General features: G+C 39.7%; 1 protein-coding gene across 4 annotated transcripts; it reads right to left on the bottom strand.

The window, feature by feature from the left end:
• Positions 1–1274: 1274 nt before the first annotated feature.
• Positions 1275–21225, bottom strand: SMARCE1 (SWI/SNF related, matrix associated, actin dependent regulator of chromatin, subfamily e, member 1). Of its 4 annotated transcripts, none has more exons than XM_005597432.4 (11): positions 20477–21225; positions 18431–18482; positions 18212–18255; positions 15189–15293; positions 10226–10306; positions 9195–9326; positions 8749–8920; positions 5577–5749; positions 4717–4818; positions 3849–4059; positions 1275–1548 (listed from the first exon to the last, which is right to left on the bottom strand). In XM_005597432.4, exons 2-11 carry the CDS (start codon positions 18435–18437, stop codon positions 1340–1342), a joined length of 1236 nt encoding a protein of 411 aa, XP_005597489.1. In that variant the 5' UTR covers positions 18438–18482; positions 20477–21225; the 3' UTR covers positions 1275–1339. The 4 variants fall into 4 exon arrangements, with proteins under 4 accessions (XP_005597489.1, XP_023508316.1, XP_070083420.1 ...); XM_023652548.2 differs by having other exon boundaries at positions 15126–15293; positions 20477–20581; XM_070227319.1 differs by lacking the exon at positions 15189–15293 and having other exon boundaries at positions 20477–21024.
• Positions 21226–21436: the final 211 nt, after the last annotated feature.

The following is a 21436-nucleotide window of genomic DNA, read 5'->3' as shown; positions in this document are numbered from 1 at the left end:
GTAAATGTAGAAACATTATTTCCTTTACTTTTGGAGTCAAAGACCAAGCCCCATATGTGACATGACTACAATGGAAGGAAACTAATCTTCCCGAGTGTCTTGTACAAATGAACCTCCTACTGCGGCGGTGCACGCCCCCGGGCGAGACAGGGCCCTAACCGAGCGCGTCTATAACCGCTGCGTGTGGCCATACCACAGTCACTGCAGTACAGTAAAAAAATTATATGCTAGTTTTGCACAAAAATATTTAGTGCATTAAAAACACTGAGACTTTTTTTTCCATCTTTTTATTACATTTGGACTTTTAAGAAACATATACCATCAGATATACCACTATTCAGTAAAAATCTATTCTAGTTTTTGGGACGCATATATGTCACAAACCGTCTTGCTTCTGGTCTCTGAGACTTTACTGAGTTTATCAAAAAGGTAGGCTCTGATCTATGGGATCCTGAGCCTTGAGGTTTTGAATGTTTTTGATTATTGTAAAACAATTTCAAGTGGATGAACTTAATTCCCAGCTGCTTTTCTTCGAGCACGGGCTAATCATTCTGAAGTTAGATGCTCCACTGCAAGAATATTCAATTCCTTAAGCCTTATGATCTATTCTGTCTTTGGAAAACTTGGTAAAAAAGTAATCTCTTTTTCTGTACAATAAGGATGAATTTACAGGAACACACCCACTATTAATTATAACAAAAAGCAGTATAGTGTATATGTGCCATGTTCACTTCAATGATGATTTCATCAGCTAGTAACTACTTTAACTATGGAGACTATTTCCGGATCAATACGATCCAAGTGTAGGTGCAGGTACACTCAACACCTCAACACAACTCTTGGCATCTGACATTGATTAAAAATAAAAAAAGGGTCCGTGAACAAATACATACTCACACGTGATTACGTGTTCAAGAAGCTCCTCTGCGGAAGCAGACAGGAAAGGGGGCTGTCGGGAAGCTGTGGGGGAGCTGGGAAGGTTTAAAGCTATGGCTTTGGTGAGCACCCGAGTGAGCTGAAGGAAGGCATTTGTAAGAGCAGATTCTGCAGCATCAAAGGATAATTTTCTAAAAGAAGTGGGCATTTCCTCAATTAATTTAAATTCTGAGGCTTTCAGCAGTTGAGGACTAAAACAATTCCACAGCAAAGAACCATCTTCACCAACCCTTAGAAAGGTGACTGTGCCACTCGGCTCATGATGCTAAATGGTCCAAAAGCCTTTGGTGCTGTGACATGGACAAGAAAAATATTAATACACAAACCACATGACACCATTAAAACTCAAAAAACATTTTTTTCATTTAAAAAAGTATTTAGAACACATAAAACAAGGCAACGTTTATTCTTTTTTCTCATCTTCTGGTATGGGGTCTGTTGGTGGCTCCTCCACTGTTGCACTGTTGCTCTCCGAGCCAGTGTTACTATCACTGGTCCCTTCCTCTGCCATACTGTCCACCCCCTCCTGCCCACTCTCCTTGTCCTCAGGAGTAGACGTGCCTTCTTCACCATTCTGTTGGCTTTCTGTCGTTTCTTCAAGGGGTGTCTCCTCTGTAATCACACATTTGTCACTATTAGTTCCAAGACAAAAATTTCTTCTTCTAATTACGCTGACAGTCTAGAGCTGCGCTGTCCAATATGGTAGCCCCTAACCACGTGCATCTCTCAAGCAGCTGAAATGAGCTGATGTGACTGAAGAACTTTTAGCGTGTTTGAAACAATTTGGGGTTTAAAAAACTACTTTTTTTCTTTTTGAGGAAGATTAGCCCTGAGCTAACATCTGCCACCAATCCTCCTCTTTTTGCTGAGGAAGACTGGCCCTGAGCTAACATCTGTGCCCATCTTCCTCTACCTTATACATGGGGTGCCTGGCATAGCCTGGCTTGACAAGCGGTACGTAGGTCCGCACCTGGGATCTGAACTGGTGAACCCCAGGCCGCTGAAGCAGAACATGTGAACTTAACCACTGCACCACTGGGCTGGCCCCTAAAAATCTACTTTTTAACTGCAAATTTATGTAATCTAAATACAAATCAAGTATTTCTAATGAAAATTTAGATGTGCTATAAGTATAAAATACATGTCAGATTTATGCAAACAATTAATACCTTAAAAACTGGTGATCACATGCTGAAATGATATTGTTTAGGATATACTGGGTTAAGTAAGATATTATTAAAGTTAATTTTACTTGTTTGGCTTTATTTTTAAGAAATGTCATTAGCAGAAAACGTAACTACACAGTGACTTGCATTTCTTTCTATTGGATAATGCTGTTGTGGAGTGCTTTGGATTTAAGAAGCAAGAAGGGAGGTGTGGAAATGATGTAAGGTCAATGTTTCAGGTACTCTGTTAAAGTCACGCTGGGCTGTTTTCTGTAAGAAATAAGAGCATGAGGTTTTTGCTCTAACAGTCTCAAACAATTTTCCTCACTTTTTTTTCTTCAGCTAGAAGGATAAAATCTGAGTAGAGACCTATAGGCACACACTACTGACAGATGACAAAACAGAAGCAAAGGACTCAGTGTTGTCTAGTTGCAACACGAGCAACAAGCCATACTCGATTTCTCAAGCTCTTGCCTTAACCACAAAAATGCCCTCAAGCTCCAAATTTAAGACAAAAAACATGTTCACACAAAACAGAAAAAGGCTCAGATAATGAAACTTAAAATCTGACTATCTGAAATGTTAATCTGCTGAATTAAATTTTGTAGAAATATATGGTAAAGATATTTATATTCCATTAAATGTTTTCTGATGTTAAGTCAGAAGTCGGCAGTTGAGGACTAAGTATGACTCCTGGCCCCTCCACTTCTCGCAATGATGGTCCGGAGAACCTTTGGTTGTGTTTCCTAAGATACTTTTAGCTTAGTCCTCTTTACAGAGTGCACTGGGCAGGGTCAAAATAGTGCCGGAAGGTAAGGTGATCTCAAAATTTCAAGTAATAATCGATTGAATCAGTATTTTATGTAAGTTTTACATGTTACTTTTTGCCTTGAGGAATGCTTTTAATCAGGAAGATCAGTATACCTGGAAGTAAGAATTTTTTTAGGATGGGATCAACAAACTTTTCCCGTAAAGGCTAGACAATAAATATTTTAGGTTTTGCGGGCCAGGCAGTGTCTGCTGCAACTACTCAATTATACTGTGGCAAAGCGAAAGCAGCCACAGACAACATGTAAGCAAACAAGTGTGGCTGTATTCCAATAAAACTTTATTTACAAGACCAGGCGGTGGACAGGATTTGGCCTGCAGATTTTACTCACCCAACCCTGTCCTAGGACACCAAAAACGACTCATCTTAAGAGAAATGACCATATCTTATTTAAACAATTTTAGCAATAAAGGTTAAAATACTGAGCGCCAATACCATGTCAAACCCAATACTAAATGATTTTATGTCCATTTTCTTCTCTGTCCTTTGGAATTCATTGTTGGAGGCAGGTACTAGGATATGTACAAATGAGGGAACAGATTAAATAACTTAATCCATGTCATAGTGCTAACAAGTGGTGAAGCAGTATCAGACCCAGATCTGTCTGACTCCAGGGTCATCATACTTCATATTCCCAAGCCAGAAAACGACATGACTCAATCTGGGCAAATAACCAAGACCTCGAATAGGAAGACTGAAGACAACACACCACTGCTGTTTTGTACTGATACCAACATTTTAAGCGAATCTACTGTAAGAGATTAAGGTTTAGAAAGAAATAGGTAGGTCATACAGAGAATAACTCAAGAGGCAAGATTAACAGAGTAACCTCTGAGAAGCATTGAGAAAGAAAAATCAAAATTAAAGAAAACTATACAAACTGTTGACATTTCCTTTGGTGTCAACTGGGAGGTTACCTGTCTCCATCGGAATGTTCTCATCGTCCTTCTTCTCTTCAGTCTTCCCGGCCGCCGGCTCTTCCTCAGGAGCCGCGCTGCTCTGGCCGCGTTCCGCCTGCTCTGCTGCCTCCTTCTCCCGTTCCTCCTGCCTCCTGCGAGCCTGTTCTTCTGCCTGGGCAATTTCAGCTGCGATTTTTTCCATATCCACTTCTACTTTCAAACCGCACAACTAGGAGTCAGAAAAAAATAAAACTCTCCTAATGATGTTCTTTCAATATTTCAAAACTATGCAATATTGACAAATTATTTCAAAAGTGAGTTTTCTTGGCTATGAACTATATACAAATATATGGGAGAAAAAAATCATGGTTCTAGGTTCTTCTCTGGAACTCTTGTGTCTAGAGGAAAATAAAGTTGCTCTAGTGGCCATGTAACAGCAAATACCATGGAACAGCTGGCGAGGCAATGCTGAAAGTACTGGATTACAGACAAGCCTTCCATTTTCTACGTTAGGCCACCAAACACTCGACTTACTTGTTTTAATACCAAGTGCAAACCGTAAACTACACCGAATGACGATATTTGAGAACTAAATCTCAGAAAAACGAAAACAATTCACGATTGCATGAGTTTAAATTAAAACACGAGAGGGTTCTAGAGTCTGTAGGCCTAGTACATGTGTGTATACTATATGATACTTCAAACCTACTGTAAGTTCGCCAGAAAATGGGAATAATTTTAGACAGCAAAGATCTTACCAGTTATAGCCAAGTTAATCCTGTTTCAAAGCCAACAACATTCAACAAAAATACTATTTTGGAAAAAATAACGAAAAAAGGGTAACAGACACAGTGATAAAAGTATAGTGAACATATTAAGTTGATACCCTTTTAAGTTCATTGTTAAATGAATCCGTGCTTTCCAGGAATTTCCTCTTCTTTTCCTGGTGTCGCTCCTCAATTTGAAGAAGTTCAGCTTCCAGTTTTCGCTGTAAGACATATGATGAGGCTTTATAAATCCTGCAGTATTTTCTCTAAAGCAAATGTCAAACACAGAAAATCTGTCTCATTTTTTTAATGGTCCACACTTTCTCACAGTGTGACAAATGTTTCGAATTTTTAAATAACTTTTTACAGAATGTGTCTAGCTTTTACAATATAAAATGCAGCATACAGGAGTGACTAAGATTAACAAACATATGTTAAAGAATACTGTCTCAGGCCCAAGCAATTTCTTCAGGAAAAAAATATTTGGTAAAGCAGTAAAGATTGATTGGATATCTCAAATTCTTAATGGATATACTTCCCATCACAAGGCTCTATGTCATAGTCTTTTTGAGGAAGATTGGCCTGAGTTAACAACCACTGTGGAGGAAGACTGGCCCTGAGTTAACACCCGTGCCCATCTTCCTTTACTTTTCATATGCGGGTGCCTGCCACAGCACGGCTTGATCAGCGGTGCTAGGTCTCCGCCCAGGACCTGAAGGGGCGAACCCCGCCACGCCGAAGCAGAGCACGCGAACTCAACCACTGCACCACTGGCCGGCCCCTCTCTGTTACAGTTTTAATGACAAACTTATTAAATCTCTGGGAAAGGTCCACTCCCTCAAGCCTCTTCCCTGAATCAGGAACAGGTTAGACTAAACACAGAAATACTGAAGAGGCACACTGATGCGTGGAATAGAATCAGGTCACCTGATCTGTGGCATAGGCCTATTTTACTAGAACATATGTTTTGTGACTTTACCTGATGAACCATCAAGGACTGCACCTGCCGTTTGAGGACCTGCATTCTAGCTGTTGTGACGACTGACCGAACGTCTGGCACCACACTCTCACTAAGGATTTCACTGATGAGGCGGTGATTTCTCTGGAAACGGGCAGTGGCTGTATGCTTCATTGAAAAGCCATCATCATAATCTGGAATAAACAAAATGTTCTGGAAATTAGGTCACCAGTAATCATAAACAGGAGAGTGTAACACTTGACCAAGGAGCCATGGCTCTCACTGGTCTAACAAGTGGGCCTACAGGGCATTAACGGAGCACTGGGGCAGTCACTTGATAAAAACCATACAGAGGACCTAATGTGTTCATTGGCCAAGATGCTGGTTTTTCTCACAAAATCTTTAAGTGACGACATGTGTCTGAGAAGAATTCAGCTGAAACACAAATGAGATAAAACCATGTGTCTTTTGGCCTGGAAATCAATGTGAAGGCTGCACGTGACGACAAAAGCGAAATTCTACCAAATGTTTCACTCTCTTGGTAGCAATTTAAGGCGTTTACAACCGATGACAACATACGAACGGGGCAATGTCCTTGTCATCGCAGCACTTCAATATTAAAGTAATGAAAATGCCCACTGCAGAGAAAACATTATCTCTAGCAATATTCAGTTTCCCACACCAGCAAATACATTTTATGAGATTAAAAACCCACTAAGGCCCTAAAGTAATTTTATAGGAAAAAAAATAAATGTTTAATACCAAATTTTACTTTTAATTTTTATCAATTTACACATGTATACAGTTGTTGTCAGTGCGTAAATGTACTGCGTTGCTTTCATCCACTCAAGCTCATACACATATAGCACGGATCTGGTGTATATGCTTATTTCTAATAGCTATGCAACAGTGTTTCCTAATCTCAACCTGTGCTCACCACCTCCACAGTTTTTGACTTACCTGCTAACAACTTGTACTATCATTTACTTAATATTATTTAAATTAACTCACTTAAAAAAAAAAGAGCTCCCTCTTAAGCAATACATATTAAAACAAAAGTTCCTCTCTGAACCACCTAATCAACGTCGTGTCCCATTAGAGGTGGAGGGACCACTCCTTAGGAAACTCAGCTACAGAGGCCCCAGTTGTGCTGCCATGTCATAGTTCAGTACATCCCCTGTTATTTGGTATTTAAGTAGTTCCTAAAACTCATCATCCATAAACATCACCACTACAAACGGTTGTAGAAATTACTTTTTGTTTCCTTTTCAGGTAATTTCTTTAGGATATACACTTCTGAAATTAAAATTATTGGAATAAAAGATATTATTTAAAAAAAATTCTGGGCCTTCTTACTTTTTAAGGAAGAGTTTTTCTATTCACATTTAGATTATATCTGGTATATTTGTGCTACCTCCATCTAACTTCTCTCTTCTGTGGCTAGTTTTTGCTCTCTTCTTTCATCTACATGGCACCAGTGCTGGCCGCTGGTAGGGGAAATAAAGTCTTAGCAATCTGGGCCTGTCTTTCCTTGTACTTTAGGTGTCTGATTTTTTTTGGTGGGTGGGGAGGGAATAGGCTTATATTTTCTATTTATTTTCTAACTTACCAGCTATTTACTTTATCTCATGAACATTCTCTAAAACATCATTTAAAAAGCCTTCCCCGTCTTGTGTGTATAAATGCATGTTTCTCGTAGTCTTTCAGTTGTCTTCGCAGCTGGTGGACTCACAGTCTGCTACCCTTCTCTTCGTTTTATGGACATTTCCACTTCTCAAGTCTCCCTCTTTCTACCCAGTTCTGAGGGATAAAGTCCAAGGTCTAAAGTCATTCTTATCTTGGCATCTTAATTATTATCTGTCCTTTCTTACTAGCAGCTTTAAGATTTGATCTTAAACTTAGAAAACACAGTTGGCAGAAGTTTGAGAAACAGAGAAAAGGATTCTCTTTTGAAGACTGTTCCTGAATGAATCTCTTCAGTCCTTCTCAATGTTCATGCTGCTATCTTTCACCTAATGAAAACCTGACCTATTTTCTACTTATGGCTTCTATGTTGCCAGCCTGCTTCCTCTTGTACTGAGCCCCATCCTTCCAATTATTTGTAGACTGGGTCTTTTCTACTTTTTAATTCTGCGTATGTTTTTCTTGCATTAATCATCCAATTTAGTAGTTAAGGTCTGCATATGCTCGTGTGTCTTTAGCGCTGCCGATTCTGTTTAACATTCGATACTGTTTCTATTCCATATTCTGTTCTCTATATTTATTACTATATCCTATTCTGTATTTATGAGAATATTTGTCAATATCCGAGTCCATTCTTTTAAAAAATCATTTTTTCCTCTCCTTTAAAGTATATCATGCCTTTAGGTGGTATTACTGCTTCCTCTCTCAATAGCATCTTCTTTAAAGTTCTTACAAGCTTCTTTGTTACTGCTACTTTAAAATAGGATCTTAAATTATTTTCTTGATGTTTTTTGTTGCTTGTAGCTAGAGCTTCCAACCTTTTCCACATCACAGCAGCACACAGAGAAAGCACTACTTGGACAGTACGCTTGGTATGTGGATGATATGCTAGCTGGAGGTGTCTAGTTCTGGTGCTCCTCATAGCTTCAGACCCCGCCTGGCTGCAGGGGACCAGGGGCCGAATATGCACACCTGCAAACTGTGGAATGCCAATTAGGAAGCTCTGCTATTTGTGTGTGTGTGTATAAAATTTCCATGTGTGCACCCTCATGAGTGTTATCCTAAGCTATATTTATAAATTCTAGTTGGATTTTTGAATTAACTGGAAAAGAAATTTCAGGCTTCTTCCCTCTTATTAACTTTCTCCCTTAAGAGCCTTTAATTCAGCAAATCAAGGGACCCAGTAAGAAAACAGGATATAACTAGAAGGCACTTAGCTTTTTAAAAGCAACTGAGGCAAAATCTTGATCTGATTCAAAAACCTTTCATGTATTCTGAGTACAAAGATTTTGATAAAAAATAAATAATTTTAGCTATTTTCTGCACTAAAAAGGACATTTCCTTTTCTTGTGGGAAATTCACATACAAATCTTACTCAAAATAACTATTCAAAATATTGAAATGGTACTTAATTTATGCTTTGTTTTCCACTTAGGATATCAATTAAAAACAAGAGATTTTTATTTTACTTCTCAGAGAAAGCATAAACGAAACCCCACTTTTCTTTTACCATCTGGATCTTCAGCAGGCTGAATGCTCATGTAAGGTTCTCCTTTCTCCATGCGAGACTGTCTCTGTCGACTTTCTTCCTCTAAAGCAGCTTCCGCACGACTTTTTGCATTTATGTAAGCAAGGTACGCTGGGGAATTATGATAGGCCTTCATAGATTCATTGTACTCTATCTGAAATTCAAATGTTTTTCAGTTTTATAATTAACATTTTGCAGGTTATAATGAATACCTATATTATCTCATTTGAATATCAAAAGACATGACAATTATCTCCGTTTTACAGACAAGGAATCTGAAGCCCAGAGAGATTAAGTGATTTGACCCAGGCAGACAAGGCCCGAGTGCAGCCTCAGCTGTCTGATTAGATCTTATGTTTCTTGTAAAATAACAAGCAAATGTTTGTGCATTTCACATTGTACCCATCCCTTTGCAGGCCCCATTATACCTTTTCTGCTTCGTATTCGTTTAAATATTCTTGTTTTTCTTCATCAGTGAGATCTCGCCACATGCCACCAATAATCTTGCCAATCTCCCACAATTTTAGGTCAGGGTTGGAAGCCTTTACTTGGTCCCAGACCTTAAAAAGGAAACAGATGACATTTCAGTATTGATGCCTAAAAATAGAGACCTTTAAAAACACTTTTTAACATGGAAATTTTTAAATAAAACAAAAGCAGAGGGGATAGTGTCATATCCCTGTGTTCTCATCAAGCTGCTGCAACAGTTATCAACAGCTGGCCAATCTCATTTCATCCAGACTCTGCTGGCTTACTTTACGGCAGGTCTCAGACATCTCCAATCCCTGCAGACACTTAAGATGAGCTAACTCAATAACCTAGTCTGTGTGTCTCTAAAAGTTCACGATAATTTAGAAGGAAAGTGGTTAATTTGTATAATACAATACACCATATCCTCAAATATATACAGATAATTATGACCAAAAAATTGAAAAATTTCTAAATAGTGTGAAAATAGCCAAATGCTCTTCTTTCATAAAGATATCAGCTATAATTGTTATTTTAAGAGTAATGTAGGTTCATCATTAGAAAACAAAAAGAGGGAGAATTCAAGGAAGTATAAAGAAAATAAAAATTACCATAAGCTTATTGTTTAGAGATAACTATTGTCTTTTAGGCTTTTTTTCCTTTAAACTAACAATGCAGTTGCTATTATTTTTATAAAAATGATATTAACACACAGTCTTGTATCCCTTTTCTCAATTAACGTTTTTCTCATGTCATTAAATATTCTCCAAAAGACTACATAGCATTATCTTAAGGATTTTAACAGTTTAACTGTTCTTGTTGGATTTTAGTTCTGCAATATTGAAACTAGAACTAACTTCCTTGAAAACCGCAATTCTTTATCCTTTCCTCTGGCTCTGCACAGAAAAGCTGGCTAAGCCTATCTGAAATCCAACGTAAAGCCAAGAACAAAGACGCAGTGCTCATTCCCTTCCAGCTCCTGGGCACCTACCTTTCTGCTGTACCTCATGTAGGGCATCAGCGGCTTATCTGGTGGCTTTGGGGGTTTTGGAATCGTAATACCAGAGGATGCCTACAAAAGAGTTAGACACATTCATTATTCAATTGCAAAAAGTTCATCAGCAAACTGAAAAGAGAGTCCCTTAAAAAATTCTAATGCGCCTTTCTTCTACTCGTCCATGGATACAAGATTCTTATATTTTCTCCACTGAAAATAGCTATCACTGCAAATTCAGAAATGTTCACATCAAAAGAAAATAAAGAAAATGACTTTAAGCACATAATTTAAAAATATTTTACTTAGCAGTTTATTGCCACTGCTTTGACAACCTGGCTGTAAGAACAAATAAAATATTACATAATTATCCATACATCGAATACATGTGGTTATATATCAATTGTCCCACATTTAGGACATTACCTGGCACTCTTTATTTTGCTCAATTTACCATTACACATACAGTCAACACTTGATTATCTGCATGAGTCTCTAACTCCTTCAGCACTGACCACACGCTCACTGTCTGCAGGAGACTCCATCAATGTGTACTATTTAAGGGATGCTCCCCCACGTAAACACCACCACCACCGCCAAACTACTTCCTAGATTCAACAACGGAAAACCAAAAACCTTATCTCCTTTATCACGACTAGAGCTTCTACTTTTCTTAAGGTTCTATGTCCATATCTAGGGTTTTTTCTAAAGGGGATCAAAAAGTGTGAACTACAGTCATACCTTTTTTGTCCTAATCACAGTGTAGGAGTGAACAAGCTTACCAGGAACAGAGAAATGGCAGACATGGGGCTTGATTAAGTTATTTTAAGGCCTTATACCAAGAAACTCCATTTGATTAAAAAATTTTGGTTTTGTGGGGAAGACACAGAAAGGAAAAGGCAAACAGAAAAAAGGAGGGGGGAGACTGAAAAATTTTTTAAAAAGGTAAAGAAAAAAGTGAGTTAGAGGAAAAAAAGGGAAAGAAAGAGAAAGATGAGAGATGTGTTCTTCTGCGGGCAGCTACCTAGGCGAGAGACATCAGATGGCTTCTAGAGGGCATCCCAGATAGCTCCATCCAGGAGCGCCTATTTCTGAACTTAGTCTCATCTGAACGTACATGATTGCATCTGATCAAGGAGCCAGATGTCTAGGAGACTCCTGATACTGATTCTCCTTGCCAGGCTAGGGGGCAGAAATGCTGGCTTCACTCTAATTATCAAAAGACGGGGGTTGGCAAATCCTTATAAGAAAACTTAAGTGACATTTTCTTCCTTTGCCCTTCTATTGCTACTGTGATAAAACCCCAGGGGAACTCCTCCATCCTGGGCTGGGACCCCAACCATAACTTTATTTTTCATCCAAGGGCTCAGGGATTAGCATGATTATGCCACCTTCCACTGCTTCAGTGTTTCCTCTTCCTACAAGGAGTGTTTCCCTCCATCCCTATATACTTGTCACTAACTCTGCTTCTTCCAACATGAACTTATTAGAAAGTATTTCACCTTTGCAGCAGCAGCTCCTCTCTTTCCACTCCTCCCACGCACTCTGACCACACCTCCTGCTGGTGCCCATGCAGACAGACCCTGTTTTCAGCCAGCAGGGGCAACGGAGGTGAGTCGTGGGGGATGGAAGCTGTCAACAGCGGTGGTACGAACAGCCAGTAAGAGGAGATCTGTCTCAGGGCTGCAGGAATTCTTGTGTGTGTGTGTGTGGGGGGGGGGGGGGGGGGGCGGCGGGAATTCCTACAAAGCTAACCTTATGTCACATCCGACACAAACATTCACAATTCCATGAAATGGGTTACAAAGAAAGTTGGAATTGTGCCAATAATTGAAGTTGGCAGACCACTATTAACATTTTTTTTAAAAAGAGGCAAAGAATTCTAAAATGTCTATGTTTTAATGTGTTGAATTAAAACACTGTAAAAACAAATTATAGTAATATTTGAGCTTTGATATTTTTCAATGAACTGCATTTTATAACATTAACAGATTTGCTTATTTCTTTCTCTCAAAGGTAGGCACCCAGATCATCTACATACTGAGGTCATATTTTTATTACATTGACCAATTTACAAATACAAACAAAACAAAACCCAAAACATAATGACAAAGTTAAATTCTAGCTGGTTTTCAGGATACTAAAGATCTATATCACTCAACACCCCTATTTATTTACCATCTCAGACAGACATCTTTCTACAATGTCTTAAACATTATTCTGAAAAAAAAGTTAGTTTGCACTGAACATACTTACAACCACTGCTTTGTTGTAATCCTCTGGTTTGAGATGTGAAAGATCGCTGGCCCCTTTACTAAATGGCCCGGGGTGATGCTTTTGGAAAGCTTGTTTCCTTTTTTAGCTGTTTCTTTCCTTGCTCTATCAGGAAACCTACCTCTAGGCAGCAATTGTCCCTCTTTCCAATTTTCTGCCTCCAACTGGCAATGAGTTGGGGGAAAACAAGTAATTAATTATGTTTGTTAAAACTGCTTACGTAAGAGTAAGGTCCTGGGAATCTCCTATGAATAAAGTCCATGATTTTGTGAAACTTATTTTGACTCTCAAGAGTTTTTGTTGTTTCTTCCCAATCCTCAGCTTATTTAAGGGTTTTCTTCTGGGATGGACTTTCCATTAAAACACAGAAATAAGCTGTTTTCATATTCTATCTCAATCTGTTTCCACACCTGTGCTTAAGAGAAGGTTCATCATCATCTGAATGAAGAACTGGCTGGGAGTGAATCCCATCTCACAGCTATCATAAGCACTCCAAAAGGTTTCCACAAGCTATATAAAGAGTTTATTGCTTGAAAGCGATTCAAGTGTCCTGGGGACATCAGGAAAACCAGATGTTCTGCAGAGCCTACAGGAAGTTACTTCATAGAGCTTCACAGAACCATTCCGTCAAATCACTTACTTAAGGAGATTTGCAGACAATAATACCAAACAGGAGTCAAAAAAAAAAAAAAAAAGGCAATACATAATTGGGGTCATCTTAAAATAAAATGCTTTTAAAATGGTAAAAATCAGATCTATTGAGTTCTAACACAACTTAAATTAGATATCTTAAAAAAGTAGCATAAACCTTAAGGCATAACTAATTTTCATAATTTTCTTAGAGAGTGACTCAATGACCTGAGAGAGAGGTCACTAAAAGTCGAAGGCGCTGCGATTAACACAGGCTAAAGCCTCTCCATTTTCTAGGCCCTTCAGGTGGTTAAGTCTAAGCAGTCCTGAAAAGACTATAATACGAGAAAATAACTACAAAGAACCAAAACACCAACTTTTCCATGCCCAACATCCTGCCTATACCAATCTACCCTGAAGCTAGTGCCTACTCCAAATGTTGGGTTCTAACATCCCCAAGAAGGAATGGGGAGAAAGAGATAACCGCCCGAGGCTCGGAGACAGCAAGGACACTTTCCTTTTCCTAGTTAAGTTTCCACGAACAATCTCACTTTATTAACAGAGAATTCCCACAGATACATCCAAGTTGAGAAGAAGATGCTCACACAAACGGAAATACAAAGGATTCTAATATTACAGTTAACCACCATTTCTATTCCATTAACATAGATAATCAAGAGCTGACTGTATAGAGCTATTAAAATGTAATTCTCTTTTTCACTGCCCATGAATAATTTTCTCCATTAACATGAACGATCCAAAACTGATTTTGCTCCTTGTTTAAATTAAAATGTTCTTTATCATTTGATAACCTTGCCACCCATTACACTTGTGAAACAACACATTTAGGCCAGGGAAAAACACGTACCGATGCACATAAAAACTGTATGCATTGTGAAATGCATACAAACACACACTTTGTCAGAATTCTTTTCAGATACCATGAAATATGCATGGCACATAAAACTTGATATGCTTATGAAGTACAAATTATGCAGAAACAATGAAAAATTTAGACAAACAAAACCTATCAAGCTAAGCAATATGCTTACCAAGATAGACATAGTTTGATAGTTACAGGCTTTCTGCTTTAGCTTGACTACAGGGTGAGAGGGCTTTTTTGAAGTCACATTAATTGAGTTATTTAAGAATACAGCAAACAAAAACCAGTACTAAAGAGTTTACAGCCATTCTGGGTTGTATAAATTCTCACCAATACCACATTCAAATGTATGTAGGTATTTGGCTTTTGGATTTATGTTTTTAAATTTATTTTTGGTAAATCATTCTTACAGTTATTTGTTTCTTTGGTACTTAAACTTCTTTGAATGGAGTTTATAATGATTCTAAAGTAAAAAGTCTGAAGTACGTAGTCCAATTTTGATATCTTAGATTGATCATTTAAATGAAACATCCTAAGTTTCAGAAATCATATCCCTTATCCTATGGATTATTAATGTACTTCTAGTTGTAGATATCTAGTCTGGTACTTCAAATTAATTTCATTCAACTTCCATTCTGCAATTCTTTGAAATGACATAAATTTTTTTTCTCTTTTTAACGAGAGAGAAATGAATCTCAATTAGAAGGTCAAATATTAAATCCAAAAGACAAATAATTATGTGTAGCAGTTCAAACTGCTAAGCCAGACAAAAAAAAAACCAGGTCTGTAAACCCAGCCTTTACTAGGAAACTGAGTTCTTGAGCCTAATGCCAATTACCTTAAGGGAAAGATACTCTTCATCTCAAAAAGGGTATTTTAACCATAAGAAACTCTAGGTTTGTCTACATATAGTATAAGCATTAATTGCCCAAGGCTTTATCTCTACCAACCACCAAACAGAATGAATTCTTCTTTTCTTCCATATACATATCCAGATCTCACTATTTTCTTTTCGGTGTAAGATGGTACAACGAATGTTTAAAATAGTCAAAAAGCCAGGTTAAAAAATTTTTTTTTAATGGCTGTGCTGATGATTCAAAAGGACCTAACTCTGAAGGCATTTCTGGTCAATTCCAGTTGTTTGCCGGATGCTGTAATAGTTGATTCTCCTACCGTGACCCGGCTGTTGGTGCCCGGGTTCCCTCCCAGCCTGTAGTTGTTGTAGGCGAGATGACTGTATGGATTGTATCCCACAAACCCTGGTGTGCTGGGCATTTGCTGATGGAAACAAATGAGACAAAAACACGAATGAGAAATGAGCTCAAACGAGGAAAACACAGAAATGAAAAATGATCTGCATATGGCATGCAAAAGCAACCTGAATTTAAACAAGCAATGATGTGTTGTAATTGTTCTTTTTCTTTCATTGAGAAACCAGTCTGCAAGTGGTTTTTTTTTCTCCTTCCTTCTCTTTGCAGGGGCCAGTGGTATTTGTGTGTGTGAATGTGAGTGCTTGTTTTTTGGGAAAAGCAGTACAGTGAAGTGTCTTAACCATTCAGGATTAAATTTATAGTCCACAGTATGATATAACACTTGGCGATATGTCTGAGATAGGAAAGCTTGAAATGTTATAAACTAGAAGTCTGAAAACACTTTACATGCAAAACAAAACATGATTTATTTGACAGTTATGTGGATGCTGCCAACGTATTTATCTACTAAAAACAAATAAAAACAAGAAATGCATCGCTTTCAAAGACAGTTTTAAATCATTTTATATAATGTGATAAATGAGAAGAGACTCCAATCAGGAAGCCAGAAGTTGTCAATAGAAAAGAACATATGTGGGATTTAATGGATGTCACATACATGATTTCAAAACAAAGACTTGCAAGAAATGCATGGATATCATAATGGGGTACTGTCTCATCTTTTTAACCCAGTCATTCTTTTATAGGCTTTCTCTTCCATCTCTTCTTGATCCATCTTCCATAGGTCAATCATGGACAATTTCTGCATTTAGTTTTAATGTGACAGTTGACAGATTTGAACTTTATTTTTCCCTCTAGTTTCCTGACAGTCTAGCCCCTTCCAAACACAACAGCTCGTTGCAGCAATGGCATTCTTGGCTTTTGTGAATTATGTGTTAATGTGATCACAAATGGGCTCTTGTATAGCAGTGCCCTCATGCTTAATACAATGACATCCAATGTTAATGAGAATCAAGGTATAATGCACAAAAAGGATGTAGCAGAGAGACCAAAAGTATTTTACCTAATGAAATTCAATCAAAACAAGTGAGAGTAATTTCATTTGAACATGCAATTAAGAATATCAGACCTGACTTTTATAATATAAAATACACTTAACACATCCCAACTAAGCTGTAGCTGTATAAACACAACTTTCTAAAACATGCCGCTGCACAAATCCTTAGTGTCCGAAAGTCATTCAAGCAGATATTACATTTGATACTCTTTAGGAGAACAACTGATCAATTTCTAGTCTATTTAGTTATAGAAGACGCAAATTAAGCATATTTAAGTAGGCAAAACACAGATGAAGCATCAAAGGCACAAAAGAAGTGTATGTTACTTGGAGTGGTACATTTAGGGCGGGGGGTGGTGGTGGTGGAGGTGGTGGTGGTGATGGTGGTAGAAGTAATGGAAAAAAAAAGGAAGGAGGATAACTCATTTAATATCCACTCTGTTGGATGTCCTGATCCCTAGTCCTCTGTATTTTGTGTCAATGTGAAATTATAATGGTACAGAAATATGACTAAAGAAAGGCAAAAAAAAATCCCTTTCTACATTTGAGAAGTCATAAGGGGATGCTTGGTTTTTGAGCTGTTTTTATTATCTCAAAAAATCAAGTTTGTCTTCAAGATACTATACACTGTCAGAAGCAGTATTTACGTCAAAATGACTTATTCAAAGGTTGCGTCAACAATGAGAAGCACTGTTCAACATTATGAGGCAATAATGTAAGGGAACTAAAAAAAAGAGATTGAAACTAAAACATTACAATGATACCATTTCCAAGAATGAAGTACATGATTAGCTCTGAGGTCAGGAATCTCAATTGTTCAACTCCATCTGTATAGCCACTAGCAGAGTGCCAAGGAGATGGTCATAGGAAATGTTCTTTGATTTAAGAAAGAAAACAAACCAAACACAGGACTTTAAGATCTACTGGAAGTAACTTTAGAGACTGTATATTACATAAATTGAACTGAGAACATGTGATACAGTATCTCTTTTTAAAAGTATCTTACTAAGGAAAAGCAAATTGTTGATAAACGTAACTAAAACATATATCTGAGGGTTAGTAAATAAGAGTAGTTATCTAATGGAGAAAACAAAATCACACAAGGACCTAATTAGTAAACTAGGTGGAAATTTAGGGGGTAGGAGGTACGGAAGGAGGGCTAGGAGCTGGTAAAGAACTGCTTTTGAAGGGTATGGCCAATGTTAACAGTGTTTTTGTTTGTTTTTAAAAAAACAACAACAAGGAATCCATTTCAGCAAGGCCTGAAAAATCTGTTACTGTTTTGTGGATCGGACAATTATTTTACATGCTGACCAAGCTGGGCTAGAGCTTGCTGGGTGAAAAAACTAGTTCACAACTGTTATTTAGATACTTTGAAAAATATCAATTCTCAAACCCATAAAATATTATTTATGGAGTGGAATAAAATTCAATAGCAAGATCTGACCCACAGATAATGAAATCCTTGCTTGAACAGCTTGAAAATAAAGATTTACAATGAGTGTTATTATAGAACTGGAAGCTTTATTGTTTAATACGAAAATTATATATAGACAAGGAGAGAAAAATGTAACCAGTTGAAGGCTAGGTTTAAAAATAATAAATGCCAGAATGAGTATTCATTCAATATCAGTTTTAAAGACTCTTAATAGAGATCAACAAGAAAGAAGTGTTAACTTGTTGTTTATTTCCCATTAAAAAAAAGAAGTGAGCAGGAGGTTGGCATTTCAGCAGTATGTTTCTTTAAATGTTGGGGTTGGTTCAAGGTAAGATGCAAAGAGTTATTTTATTTAGTAGGAAGTGCTGTTTTTCAGCTGAGTTTTTCATCCTGTTGCTGTGATGACTGAGTGACTGTCACTGGAAGACATCTGGGTTTTTGTATCAAGGCCAGACTTGGCTATTACATTAACAAGAAAATTAAAACTTACTGTTGCAGGAGCTGGGGTGGGAGGTGGGGCATAAGATGGTCTTTCTGTTTGAAAGAAAATAAATAACTTCTTGTAAACAACTGAGATATAATACTATGCAACAAAACTACCAATGGTCCTGTTTTGAAGAAAAAAAATGAGAGTATTTTGGAATTCCCACTTGCTAGGGCATTAGTTTCTTATTAATATAGATCGATAAATATAAAAAATGAAACTTACTTGACATTTTGGAAGATTAAGTTCTCAGTTCCTTAAGAATGAATCTGAGACACTAAAATAAAAAAAAGAAAAAAAAAAGAAAAAAAAAGAGAATCAAAACTCAGCAAGCATAAGAGAATGTTTTCCTAAAGAATAGGGTAGTTTATAATTGGTACTTCTTAGTAAAATTACTTTATCTTCTAGTAATCAAGTCTTTTGCATATTTTAGTAATTCTTTAGGTCATTTGGTTGATCAGAATTAAATGACTAAAACAAATCACCGGGGATATTAAACGTAATATTAGACATATACTTTCAAGTTTTTTCTTATGATACTGAGCCACCTCTTGTATGGAAAACATTTTGTGGATGCCATGTAAACATTCAATAAGACCGATAAAAACTGAATGACAATAGAATGATGTATTATCAGGGCCCACTCCAACAAGGCCTACCAGATACGGACAGCCCCCAGACCAGCAGCAGCTCTACCTTCCTTTTAGGATAACAACTCCTATTAAAATGGAGCGGCATTTCACTCCTGGAGGTAGTGCAAAAGGTACTTGGTATGATAATGCGCTTTACATTCTCTTCTAGTGGTAAAAGAACTTTCTAACTGCTGGGAATAAATTTTGGGCATCTACCTGAAAAACTATCAAACCTTCGCAGTCCATTTCAAAATATATCTCCTCAATGGAGCTTTCTTGATAAATCACCTGGGCAGAATTACTGCTTCCTCATCGAGACTCCTACCCAATATACATAGATCTATGATATTGTTTACTGTATTGTATTATACCTGTTCATATGGCTAGATGGTGTGCTGCCTGGGAACAGAGACCATCTAATTCATTGCTGTAGTCCCAGCACCTAGCTCCATTCTTTATAAATTTTGCCCTAGCATTTACCAGCTCACAACATGACCACACACACGAGCTTGTTCCTGACATCAATATACATCACACACGGTGCGTACAAAGACATTCATTTTTAGAAAAAACCCAGATAACTTCTAAGACTACAGGAGTACTTTCATCCAACATTATGTGAAACAAACAGGATCTTTTTGCTTCTATGTTGCATTTTAAGGGACTTCCCTGGAGCATAGGAATAAGAGGCCTGGTGTGGAAAGAAACGGTTTACTTTCTCACTGGCCCAAACTGGGTCTCTCCCCCTTTCCTTAAGGAACAGGCAGAAACCATTGATTCTAGTGGAAATCTGCACATTTAGGGAGCTGTCAACCAACATCCAGTAGGCCTTGCTGTGGGGAGCCCTGAGAATAACCGCCACAGGCTGCCGGGTACATCACACTTGATTGTTAGCACATTAAAATTATTACTCTCCTTTGCTATCCTATAAATTCTAAGAGTGGGTTTGTACATTTACCCACCACTGGATCCATCCTCGGTGCCTGGCATAAACTACTAGATAGGTATTTGTTGAGTACCTTACACGGAACAGGCTTCTTACCTACACTATCTTGTCTGACAGTCACAACTACCAAGGAGATACGTACTGCCATCCCTATTTACAGATGACAAAAAGGAGTCTCGGCGAGTTTAAGTAACTTGTCCAAAGACACACAGCCAAGAAGTGCCAGAGTCGGGTTTTAAACCCAGGTCAAACGGTTTCAGAGCTTTCGCTCCTCCCTCTAAGCCACACCGCGAGTCCTCCAGCCGCTGCCTCAACCGAGGGGAAACCAGCTTCCGGGGGGCGAGGACCACCGGCTGGCCCCCAGGGCTTCCTCTGCGGTCCTTTCCTTTAGGCTTGTCGCGGAGGCTGCGCGTCACCAGCAACTCCACCAAAGCGGGGTACGCACAGGCGCTCTGACCAGTTCCGCGGGGTGCGGGGAAGGGGCAAACCTTGCCGCCAAGGAGGGGCCCCAGATGGGACTCGCTCCCAGCCCTCGCTCCGCTAGGCCTCAGGGAGGCCGCCATCGGGCCCCAGCTCTGGCCCCACGGCCAAGCCTGAACCCCAGCAACCCCTGGGAGCTCGGGTTCCAGCCGAGCCGGGACACCACGACTTGCCACCCTCCCGACCCGGCCAGGCCCGGTTGGGAACACTCACCCGCGGGCAGAAGAGGTGCCCGCAGCTCCAGCCTCGCTTCCCTTTGTCCCGCGCACGCCCCGCCCCTCGCGGCCGGCGCTTCCGCGCTCGCACTTTCCACACTCCTCCGGATCCCTCTCTGCGCCCCCCCCGGCTCTCGGCAGAAAATGCACCTTCTAGGGAGGATGCGGGGAGGCTTCGCACACTCAAGGATTTTTTTTCAGGCCCCAGACGTTCCTCAAAACTCCCGAATCTGGGTCCTTTTCCGCCCGGCCGCCGATTCGTCACGGCGGCGAGGGCGGAGGTGGCGCGACCGCGGGCTAGGCCGGGGCGGCGGCAGGGCCCCCCGAGAGCTGGGGGCCGCGGCCTGGGCCTCCGCGCGGGCCCGGGGGACAACGGGGCGCCCCGACCCGAGGCCCCGGAGCCACTGTGGCCGCGCGGGCCGCGCTCTCTCCCAGGCTCCGTGCCCGCCAAGCGGCTTGTTTCCCCCGGTCTTTTTCTTTCCTCTTTCTGGCTGAGAGAGCGGGTTATCAGGCGCGGAGGGCTCGGTTCGCGGGGTTTCCGGCCTCGCAGGGCGTCCTGCCCTCACCGCCGGGCATCAGCTTCGGCGAAGAGTGACGCGCGCGTCTCAGTTTTTCCCGGCTCGAGCGCGGGGCGATTGCCGCGGGTCTCTGAGCCGAGGCCCAGAGGTGTCCATCCCTCGCCCGGGTTGTGTGCCCTGCAGCCCGGCCTGGGCTCCTTCGCTTCCCTCTCCGGAACGACTGTCCCCCACCTTCAGCTTAAGTCACCCCCGCCGCCCAAACCCTCCCCTGATCTCCCACAGCTCTTCGATAACTTTATTGTGGTCTCTCTCCCACTCGTTGTATCAGACTCTGTTTGTCACCTCCAATGCGTTATGAAAGCAAAGGTTCAGTCATCTGCGTTGGTCGCCTTCCTATCGCCAGTACCCATTAAGGCCTCGACCCGCTGTTAGATGCTCGG

Source organism: Equus caballus, chromosome 11 (assembly GCF_041296265.1).
Source record: "Equus caballus isolate H_3958 breed thoroughbred chromosome 11, TB-T2T, whole genome shotgun sequence".
Taxonomy (NCBI): domain Eukaryota; kingdom Metazoa; phylum Chordata; class Mammalia; order Perissodactyla; family Equidae; genus Equus; species Equus caballus.
This window is presented reverse-complemented; position numbering and strand designations above follow the sequence as displayed.

What these genes read in the sequence shown, in the direction of transcription:
- SMARCE1 (XM_023652548.2), bottom strand. An exon ending in CCACCCCAGCTCCTGCAACA is followed by an intron (nt 15,294 to 18,211) that starts GTAAGTTTTAAT and finishes TGTTTCCATCAG; the next exon opens with CAAATGCCCAGCACACCAGG. An exon ending in TGACCAGAAATGCCTTCAGA is followed by an intron (nt 10,307 to 15,125) that starts GTTAGGTCCTTT and finishes ACTCTTTTGTAG; the next exon opens with GCATCCTCTGGTATTACGAT.